The sequence below is a fragment of the Oncorhynchus clarkii genome, chromosome 22 (genome assembly GCF_045791955.1).
Source record: "Oncorhynchus clarkii lewisi isolate Uvic-CL-2024 chromosome 22, UVic_Ocla_1.0, whole genome shotgun sequence".
NCBI lineage: Eukaryota > Metazoa > Chordata > Actinopteri > Salmoniformes > Salmonidae > Oncorhynchus > Oncorhynchus clarkii.
In genome coordinates this window covers 46,121,426-46,132,964 of record NC_092168.1, presented here as the reverse complement: position 1 = coordinate 46,132,964, position 11,539 = coordinate 46,121,426, and the positions used below count along the sequence as shown (strand labels likewise).

Below are 11,539 nucleotides of genomic sequence, written 5' to 3'. Positions count from 1 at the left end.
CCTTTAATTGGTATAGTGACGTGTCATTATTACAGAGCCTTGCATATTAGTGCTAACAGGTCCCTCTTGAATCTGAGGTAACTAATTAGACAAAAAATATGATTGGGTCAGAATTCTGCAGAGTGATCTCTGGCAAACATTATGTGTCCCAATGATGTAACTGTCTCCCTCAACTTGAATAATTGTTTCATAATTCAGTTCAGATGGACATTTGTACAAGTCTGAAATGCCATTAGAACATACACCATAAAGATGTACCGTCTTATCAACTGCCTGACTGTTATTTTCTTATGGCCAAATGACATATGCCGTGATGTGTCCTGTAGTTTCGCAAGGCCATCCTTCCAAGTCTCATTTCGTTGTCTTGAATATTGGAAGTCTAAAGAACTTCAGTTTCACATTTTGCATTTCAAAGGCAAGGCTGTCTTCTAACGCTTAAAAATAAAGGGGAGCACACTCTAGGAGCTCAGATGCAAAAATAATAATTTACCAACTTTTCGACAGCCAAGCTGTCTTCATCAGGGTACAATCACAAACACTGCAGGATGACTCGTTTATATAGTGTCAAGACACACAGGTGTCTGTAATCATGGCCAAGAGTGGCCTAATATCATTGGTTAATTTCTCAAATATTAAAATGGCATAGAAAGAGCAGCATACAAACAATACAAATGGATAGCATACGATCATAGATTCATTTTAGACTACACAAGCTTACAAACAATTACAATGGCAAAGTCACAATCACAAGAATGGCTTCAGATCAAAGTCTACGTTGAGACCGAAGGGAGCAAGGGTCTTTAAGTTTAAGATCCAGGCAGCCTCTCGTTTTAACAATAAATGATCAAGGTCACCCCCTCTCCTAGGGAGGGTGACATGTTCGATGCCAATATAACGCAGAGACGAAATCGAGGGGCCTGCCTCCAAAAAGTGGGCCGCAACTGGGTAGGTCAAGTTTTTACATCTAATGGTGCTACGATGCTCTGAGATACGTACTTTTAATTCACGCTTTGTTTTAAGCACATCATTTTTACCACAAGGACAAGTTACAAGATAAATAACTGCCTTAGTGGATCACGTAATAAAACCTTTGATTGGGATCGATTTCCCTGTTTGTGGGTGTTTGAAGGATCTACATTTATAAGTGCCATTGCATTGAGCACAGCCATTACACTTGTAATTTCCATCCAGTAGGGGCGCGAATAGACATGGTTCAGGAATATCTTGGGGTGGTAAATCAGAGTTGACCAATTGGTCTCTGAGATTTCTTCCCCGCGAGAATACGACCAAGGGAAGGTCCGAAAACACATTACCGAGACTATCATCGGATTTGGCTTCTAACGCTTGCCATTCATTTTGTATCTTATGATAGCAGGCTTGTTGGTTTCAACTAGAACCTTACGATCATGTCCCTTCTTGAAACACTTGTTGAATTTCCAATAGTTGTTAATTATTTTCAACTTGATGTTTAGTTTGGAAATAACCCAACTCTACCAGACAGTTGAGAAGTCAAGAGGGTCATACCAGCGATGCCATTATAGAATAGCAATTTGCATAGCATTTTTACTAATCTCAACAATATTACAAACATTACTTTAGGTCTGCTTCCAATGGATTTGACTCTGTATGTAGTTAAGCATGGTTCAAATTGAATGAGGACTGATGTCAAATGTGTATGAATTATGTTAATTGCATATGTGTGAATGAAATGAATCCATGTTCAGGTGGTCTTGGTTTTCTTACATTTCAATGAATCCAGGTCCTTCCACCATGTTTCCACTATGTTACCATATTCCTACGGTTCACGGTCTCTACTTACATGAATGGTGCTATATTCATCCCTCACCAATTGAATTCCTGACTTTTATCCAACATCTTCTGCCCCTGAACACGCAGTTAACCCACTGTTCCTAGGCCATCAAAAATAAATAAATACTAATCTTTGGTGACAGATTTGGATTCTTATAGCCCTCTGAATGGGAAAGGTTCATGTTAATTGATGCAGGAGGGTTAGGGGAGTTGACCAATCAGGTTCACGTGAAGGTTTGTTTCATATCCAATAATAAATCCATTGTCAAAACAGGCCCTACCATCTAGCTGAGAACAGCGTTCAGTAAAGGGTAGAACCTTAACAAAGTCTTCAATATTTCACCAAAAAGGGATCTGCGATGGTTACGAGATAAAGAACTCTCAATTGGCACCATACAGAACCATCTGTTTTTAGTGTGCAGATACACACTTCAGCTGATCACATACTACTGTATCTCTTCTACATCTGAAGAGCTGCCCCCTTTGTTTTCTGGAGCTCAGCTGTTTGAACTGATCATTGAGTGGATAGAGGGCCCTCTTGGCCCAAAGAGTTTTTTGGCTTGGACAGCACCATTAAGGGCTTTCACCATTTTTTAATTGTCTGTCGCCAATTGGATGCAAAACCTTGCTAGTGTCACCCAAAAGTCTCTGGCAAGTGCGCTAGTCTAGTGTCACTTTGATTATGCCTGTACATGATAGTTCACCAGCAGCCCCAAACATCGAAAGAATAAGCTACAGACCAGCCAAAGAGCTTGTAAGAATTGTACTTAAACTCCCTCCCGCCTCATACTCCTCTGGAAGTCAAGCATTTTAAGCAGCTAGGCTGGCCATCTGTGGAAAAAAAGAGTAGTATTAATTTAACTTTGTCTGGTCCAAATAATTATCACAGACTCAGCCCCCAGGTACCAATATAACTATTTTCCATTTGTAAGAAAGATGTCCACCATCATAAAACCTGAGTCAGAAAGTCTAATATTCACTATATTAAATATAAGAGTTTAACCAGTTGCGACGAGCAAACCCGGATCCGGGATCCTATTTATAGCCTCAAGCTCATTACCATAACACAACGTTAACTATTCATGAAAATCGCAAATGAAATGAAATAAATATGCTAGCTCTCAAGCTTAGCCTTTTGTTAACAACACTGTCATCTCAGATTTTCAAAATATGCTTTTCAACCATAGCAAAACAAGCATTTGTGTAACAGTATTGATAGCTAGCGTAGCATTTAGCGTAGCAGTTAGCGTAGCATTTGGCGTAGCATTTAGCGTAGCATTTAGCGTAGCATTCAGCGTGCAACATTTTCACAAAAACAAGAAAAGCATTCAAATAAAATAATTTACCTTTGAAGAACTTCAGATGTTTTCAATGAGGACACTCTGTTAGATAGCAAATGTTCAGTTTTTCCAAAAAGATTATTTGTGTATTAGATATCGCTCCGTTTTGTACATCACGTTTGGCTACCAAAAAAACCTGTATCCAGGAGTGTAATTATCCCTGCAAGCTCATTAGCATAACGCAACGTTAACTATTCATGAAAATCGCAAATGAAATGAAATAAATATGCTAGCTCTGAAGCTTAGCCTTTTGTTAACAACACTGTCGTCTCAGATTTTCAAATATGCTTTTCAACCATAGCAAAACAAGCATTTGTGTAACAGTATTGATAGCTAGCGTAGCATTTAGCATAGCATTGAGCGGGCAACATTTTCACAAAAACAAGAAAAGCATTCAAATAAAATAATTTACCTTTGAAGAACTTCGGATGTTTTCAATGAGGAGACTCTCAGTTAGATAGCAAATGTTCAGTTTTTCCAAAAAGATTCTTTGTGTATTAGAAATCGCTCCGTTTTGTACATCACGTTTGGCTACCAAAGAAAACTGAAAATTCAGTCATCAAAACGCCAAACTTTTTTCCAAATTAACTCCATAATATCGACAGAAACATGGCAAACGTTGTTTAGAATCAATCCTCAAGGTGTTTTTCACATATCTCTTCGATGATATATCATTCGTGGATGTCTGGTTTCACCTCTGTATCAAATGGAAAAATACTTGCACCTGGCGTTTGCGCACCAATTTCGACGCAGGACACCAGGCGGACACCTGGCAAATGTAGTCTCTTATGGTCAATCTTCCAATGATATGCCTACAAATACGTCACAATGCTGCCGACACCTTGGGGAAACGGCAGAAAGTCTAAGCTCATTCCTGTTGCATTCTCAGCCATATAAGGAGACAACGGAAAACAGCGCCTCAGAATTTTTGTTCACTTCCTGTTTGAAGTTTCATCTTGCCTGTAGCATCAGTTCTGGGGCACTCACAGACAATATCTTTGCAGATTTGGAAACGTCAAAGTGTTTTCTTTCCAAAGCTGTCAATATGCATAGTCAAGCATCTTTTCGTGACAAAATATTGTGCTTAAAACCTGTTAAAGCGAGGCGTTCCTCTCGGGGAACGCCCCCCCCCCCCCCCCGTTCAGCTGAAACCGTGGCGCAGGCAATGCAAAAATACACAAAAATACAAAAATACACACATTAACAAGTCCAATACCTCAAATGAAAGATAAACACCTTGTTCATCTACCCAGCATTTTCTACCCAGCATTTCATCTACCCAGCTACTCAGATTTTTTAAATGTTTTACGGCGAAAACACACCACATATTTATATTAGACCACCACCGAAACAAAGACAAGAGGCAGCCATTTTGTCCCAGAAAATATAAAATTATAAAAGCAGGATTAAAAAATAAATCATTCACTAACCTTTTGAAAATCTTCGTCAGATGACAGTAATAGGACATGTTACACAGTACTTTTTTTTTCAATAATATGCCATTTATATCCATAAATGTCCATTTACATTGAATTCATGTTCAGAAAATACAAAAAAATGTCCGGAGAAATTATAGATAGTGTCGCAAGATAACATAAATAGCCATCATAAACTTTGACTAAATATACATGTTCTACATATAGTTAGAAAGATACACTGCTTCTTAATGCAATCGCTTTGTCACATTTCTTTTTAACGTTACAGAAATCGCTCACTATTCAATAATCTGAGACGGCGCTCAGACATAAGCAATATTTCTCCGCTATGTTGGAGTCAACAGAAACACAAAATTACAACATAAATATTCCCTTACCTTTGATGGTCTTCGTTCAGAATGTAGTGGAAGGGGTCATACTTACCCAAAACGTTGTTTGGTTTCAAGTCGTGTGTCTTTGTATTAGCATCTGCTAGCAGTTTCAGCTGAAATGCACCCAAAATTTCCTCTGGTCCCGAAAAGTTGCGCATCAAAACTTCAAAATTACATATTATATGTCGACTAAACTGTTCAAACTAAGTGCAGAATCAAGCTTTAGGATGTTCTAAACGTACAAAACAATTCTCAATTCAACCGGTCAATGTTACTTCTTCTCAGGCGAGCTGGAACAAAGGAATGACTGTGTCCAATTCGCGCCCTAACGCACAGGTATTTTCTCGCGACACGCACTCAATTCACTCCCAAAGGGTCAAAATTCGCGGGATTTGAACAATTAAACGCTGTACTGAATGAGGACATCTAGTGGAAGACATAGAAAGTGTCCCCAGATCCATAGCTGGTTCGGAAGGGTGGGGGCGATGGCGTCAAAGTTGCCCCAACTTTCATGATCCCAAAACTAGTTCGGGAGATTGCCTGCCCTGTGAGTTCTGCTATACTTACTTGTTTTCTATCCAATAATAACTATATGCATATATTAGCAATTTTGGACAGATTTTGTTTCAGTTTACTATGGGCACGCAATTCCTCCAAAGGGGGCAGTATTCTGCCTAGCCCTAACAGGTTTTAAATGGCTGTGGAGGAGCTAGGAGTCAGCTTACCTTTTCCACGTTTTCCCCAAGGTGTCTGCAGCATTGTGACGTATTTGTAGGCATATCATTGGAAGATTGACCCGATGAGACTACATTTACCAGGTGGTCGCTTGGTGTCCTCCGTCGCAATTATTGCGTAACCTCCAGCTGCAGTATTTTTCAGTTTTCTTCGGATGAGAAGCCAGCTGCCCCCACTGATAGATTATCGAATAGATATGTGAAAAACACCTTGAGGATTGATTCTAAACAACGTTTGCCATGTTTCTGTCGATATTATGGAGCTAATTTGGAAAAAAGTTTGGCGTTGTAAGTGACTGCATTTTCGTTTTTTTTTCTTAGCCAAATGTGAGCTATTTCTCTTACACAAATAGTCTTTTTGGAAAAAATGAACATTTGCTATCTAACTGAGAGTCTCGTCATTGAAAACATCTGAAGTTCTTCAAAGGTAAATGATTTCATTTGAATGCTTTTCTTGTTTTTGTGAAAATGTTGCCTGCTGAATGCTAGGCTTAATGCTATGCTAGGCCATCAATACTCTTACACAAATGCTTGTGTAGCTTTGGTTAAAGCATATTTTGAAAATCTGAGATGACAGTGTTGTTAACAAAAGGCTAAGCTTGTGTTTCAATATATTTATTTAATTTCATTTGCGATTTTCATGAATAGGAAACATTGCGTTATGGTAATGAGCTTGAGGCTGTGATTACGCTCCCGGATACGGGATTGCTCGACGCTAGAGGTTAAGCCAGTACATGTCCAGGCCCGTCTGAAGTTTTCTAGAGAGCATTTGGATGATCCAGAAGAAGATTGGGAGAATGTCATATGGTCAGATGAAACCAAAATAGAACTTTTTGGTAAAAACTAAACTTGTCGTGTTTGGAGGACAAATAAAGCTGAGTTGCATCCAAAGAACACCATACCTACTGTGAAGCATGGGGGTGGAAACATCATGCTTTGGGGCTGTTTTTCTGCAAAGGGACCAGGACGACTGATCCGTGTAAAGGAAAGAATGAATGGGGCCATGTATCGTGAGATTTTGAGTGAAAACCTCCTTCCATCATCAAGGGCATTGAAGATGAAACGTGGCTGGGTCTTTCAGCATGACAATGATGCCAAACACACCGCCCGTGCAACGAAGGAGTGGCTTCGTAAGAAGCATTTCAAGGTCCTGGAGTGGCCTAGCCAGTCTCCAGATCTCAACCCCATAGAAAATCTTTGGAGGGAGTTGAAGGTCCGTGTTGCCCAGCAACAGCCCCAAAACATCACTGCATGCAGGAATGGGCCAAAATACCAGCAACAGTGTGTGAAAACCTTGTGAAGACTTACATAAAACGTTTGATCTCTGTCATTGCCAACAAAGGGTATATAACAAAGTATTGAGATAAACTTTTGTTATTGACCAAATGCTTATTTTCCACCATCATTTGCAAATAAATTCATTAAAAATCCTACAATGTGATTTTTTGGATTTTGTTTCTAATTTTGCCTGTCATAGTTGAAGTGTACCTATGATGAAAATTACATGGCTCTCTCATCTTTTTAAGTGGAAGAACTTGCACAATTGGTGGCTGACTAAATACTTTTTTTCCCAACTGTATATACACTACCGTTCAAATGTTTTGGGACACTTGTTTTTGAAACAAAACATTGTTAATTTTGATGTTGGAAACGGCTGATTTTTTTAATGGAATATCTACACAGACCCATTATCAGCAACAATCACTCCTGTGTAACAATGGCACGTTGTGTTAGCTAATTCAAGTTAATCATTTTAAAAGGCTAATTGATCATTAGTAAACCCTTTTCCAATTATGTTAGCACAGCTAAGAACTTCTATTCTGATTAACTTCTTGATTCTACTTGAGACGCATATGTCTCAACTAGGCACCTGGAAATGCAAATGCGCTACGCTAAATGCTAAATGTACTCGTTAAAACTCAAACCTTGATCAAAATTCACAAGCAGGGTATTGAATTAAAGCTACACTCGTTGTGAACCTAGCCAACAAGTCAGATTTTTAAAATGCTTTTCGGCGAAAGCATGAGAAGCTATTATCTGATAGCATGCAACACCTCAAAATGCCTGAATGCGACGTAAACAAAGACTTTGCTTATCCGGCGCTGCACAAAACGCAGAAATAAAATATAAACCATTCATTACCTTTGACGAGCTTCTTTCTTGGCACTCCTATATGCCCCATAAACATCACTATTGGGTCTTTTTTTCGTTTAAATCGGTCCATATATACCCAAAATAGCTTTCTATGGAAGCTGTGTCATTCAGAAAAAAACATTGTTTTTAAACGCTGCGTCATTTTTTAAAATTAAAAAAGTCGACGATAAACTTTCACAAAACACTTCGAAATCCTTTTGTAATCCAACTTTAGGTATTAGTAAACGTTTATAATCTATCAAAATGATTACAGGGCAATGTATATTCAATAGCTCCTCGTCTGCAAATCAATGGCTGCCAATGTCCACATTGAAAAGATCCTGGTGGAGACCGGAAGAAACGGAATCCAGATAGTTGGATTTTCCAACAAAAAATTCAATTGAAAATGACGACAATGGCGACATCGTGTGGAATTTGTATGAATTGCATGCAGGTCGATATTAAATTTTGTCCCCTTTTAACAACCCATGAAAGTGACTTATGGAAATTATTTTTAGCTTTCAGAGAGCAGTTTTTCTTGCGTTTTTCAATGAAACACACGATCTGTTATAGTCACAGCCGTGATTTAACCAGTTTTAGAAACTTCAGAGTGTTTTCTATCCACACATACTAATCATATGCATATACTATATTCCTGGCATGAGTAGCAGGACGCTGAAAAGTTGCGCGATTTTTAACAGAATGTTCGAAAAAGGAAGGGGTAGACTTAAGAGGTTTTAAATAAGCAATAAAGCTGGCCATCTTTAGACATGTTGAGTAATTGGAGCATCAGCATTTGTGGGTCCGATTACATGCTCAAAATGGCCAGAAACAAGTAGCTTTCTTCTGAAACTCGTCAGTCTATTCCTTTTCTGAGAAATGAAGGCTATTCCATGCAAGAAATTGCTAGAAACTGAAGATCTCGTATAACGTGGTGAACTACTCCCTTCACAGTTTCAAGCAGACCACCATAGTCCCTGTGCCCAAGAACACAAAGGCAACCTGCCTAAATGACTACAGACCCGTAGCACTCACGTCTGTAGCAATGAAGTGCATTGAAAGGCTGGTAATGGCTCACATCAACACCATTATCCCAGAAACCCTAGACCCACTCCAATTTGCATACCGCCCAAATTGATCCACAGATGATGCAATCTCTATTGCACTCCACACTGCCCTTTCCCACCTGGACAAAAGGAACACCTATGTGAGAATGATATTCATTTACTACAGCTCAGCGTTCAACAGCATAGTACCCTCAAAGCTCATCACTAAGCTAAGGAACCTGGGACTAAACACCTCCCTCTGCAACTGGACTTCCTGACCGGCCACCCCAAGGTGATGAGGGTAGGTAGCAACACATCTGCCACGCTGATCCTCAACACTGGAGCTCCCCAGGGTTGCGTGCTCAGTCCCCTCCTGTACTCCCTGTTCACCCACAACTGCATGGCCAGGCACGACTCCAACACCATAATTAAGTTTGCAGACGACACAACAGTGGTAGGCCTGATCACCGACAACGATGAGACGGCCTATAGGGAGGAGGTCAGAGACCTGACCGAGTGGTGCCAGAAAAACAACCTATCCAACCAAGACAAAGGAGATGATTGTGGACTACAGGAAAAGTAGTACCGAGCACGCCCCCATTCTCATCGACGGGGCTGTAGTGGAGCAGGTTGAGAGCTTCAAGTTCCTTGGTGTCCACATCACCAACAAACTAACATGGTCCATGCACATGTAGACAGTCGTGAAGAGGGCACGACAAAGCACATTCCCCATCAGGAGACTGAAAAGATTTGGCATGGGCCCTCAGATCCTCAAAAAGTTCAACATCTGCACCATCGAGAGCATCCTGACTGGTTGCTTCACTGCTTGGTATGGCAACTGCTCAACCTCTGACCATAAGGCACTACAGAGGGTAGTGAGTACGGCCCAGTACATCACTAGGGCCAAGCTTACTGCCATCCAGGACCTCTATATCAGGCTGTGTCAGAGGAAGGCCCTAAAAACTATCAAATACCCCAACCACCCAGGTCCTAGACTGTTCTCTCTACAACCGCATGGCAAGCGGTACCGGAGCCCCAAGTCTTGGTCCAAGAGGCTTCGAAACAGCTTCTACCCCAAAGCCATAAGCCTGCTGAACAACTTATCAAATGGTCATTTGCATTGCCCCCCTCCTCTTTTACGCTGCTGCTACTCTCTGTTTATTATCTATGCATAGTCACTTTAACTCTACCTACATGTACATATTACCTCAATTACCTCAACTAACCGGTGCCCCGCCCATTGACTCTGTACCGGTATCCCCTGTATATAGCCTCCACATTGACTCTGTACCGGTATCCCTGTATATAGCCTCCACATTGACTCTGTACCGGTACCCCTGTATATAGCCTCCACATTGACTCTGTACCGGTATCCCCTGTATATAGCCTCCACATTGACTCTGTACCGGTATCCCCTGTATATAGCCTCCACATTGACTCTGTACCGGTATCCCCTGTATATAGCCTCCACATTGACTCTGTACCGGTATCCCCTGTATATAGCCTCCACATTGACTCTGTACCGGTATCCCCTGTATATAGCCTCCACATTGACTCTGTACCGTAATACCCTGTATATAGCCTCCACATTGACTCTGTACCGGTATCCCCTGTATATAGCCTCCACATTGACTCTGTACCGGTACCCCCTGTATATAGCCTCCACATTGACTCTGTACCGGTACCCCCTGTATATAGCCTCCACATTGACTCTGTACCGGTATCCCCTGTATATAGCCTCCACATTGACTCTGTACCGGTACCCCCTGTATATAGCCTAAACATTGACTCTGTACCGGTATCCCCTGTATATAGCCTCCACATTGACTCTGTACCGGTATCCCCTGTATATAGCCTCCACATTGACTCTGTACCGGTATCCCCTGTATATAGCCTCCACATTGACTCTGTACCGGTACCCCCTGTATATAGCCTCCACATTGACTCTGTACCGGTACCCCCTGTATATAGCCTCCACATTGACTCTGTACCGGTATCCCCTGTATATAGCCTCCACATTGACTCTGTACCGGTACCCCCTGTATATAGCCTCCACATTGACTCTGTACCGGTATCCCCTGTATATAGCCTCCACATTGACTCTGTACCGGTACCCCCTGTATATAGCCTCCACATTGACTCTGTACCGGTATCCCCTGTATATAGCCTCCACATTGACTCTGTACCGGTATCCCCTGTATATAGCCTCCACATTGACTCTGTACCGGTATCCCCTGTATATAGCCTCCACATTGACTCTGTACCGGTACCCCCTGTATATAGCCTCCACATTGACTCTGTACCGGTAAACCCTGTATATAGCCTCCACATTGACTCTGAACCGGTAAACCCTGTATATAGCCTCCACATTGACTCTGTACCGGTACCCCCTGTATATAGCCTCCACATTGACTCTGAACCGGTGAACCCTGTATATAGCCTCCACATTGACTCTGTACCGGTACCCCCTGTATATAGCCTCCACATTGACTCTGTACCGGTACCCCCTGTATATTGCCTCCACATTGACTCTGTACCGGTATCCCCTGTATATAGCCTCCACATTGACTCTGTACCGGTACCCCCTGTATATAGCCTCCACATTGACTCTGTACCGGTACCCCCTGTATATAGCCTCCACATTGACTCTGTACCGGTATCCCCTGTATA

The 11,539-nt window shown here is 41.4% G+C and overlaps 1 protein-coding gene across 1 annotated transcript in view; it reads left to right on the top strand.

The window, feature by feature from the left end:
• The first annotated feature begins 840 nt into the window (after nucleotides 1–840).
• The window catches only part of LOC139380152 (trace amine-associated receptor 13c-like), a 17,775-nt gene continuing 7,076 nt past the window's right edge, over nucleotides 841–11,539 (top strand). Inside the window, exon 1 of the mRNA XM_071122596.1 lies at nucleotides 841–945. Within this exon, the coding sequence (XP_070978697.1) occupies nucleotides 841–945 (105 nt within the window). The remainder of the gene's footprint in view (nucleotides 946–11,539) is intronic.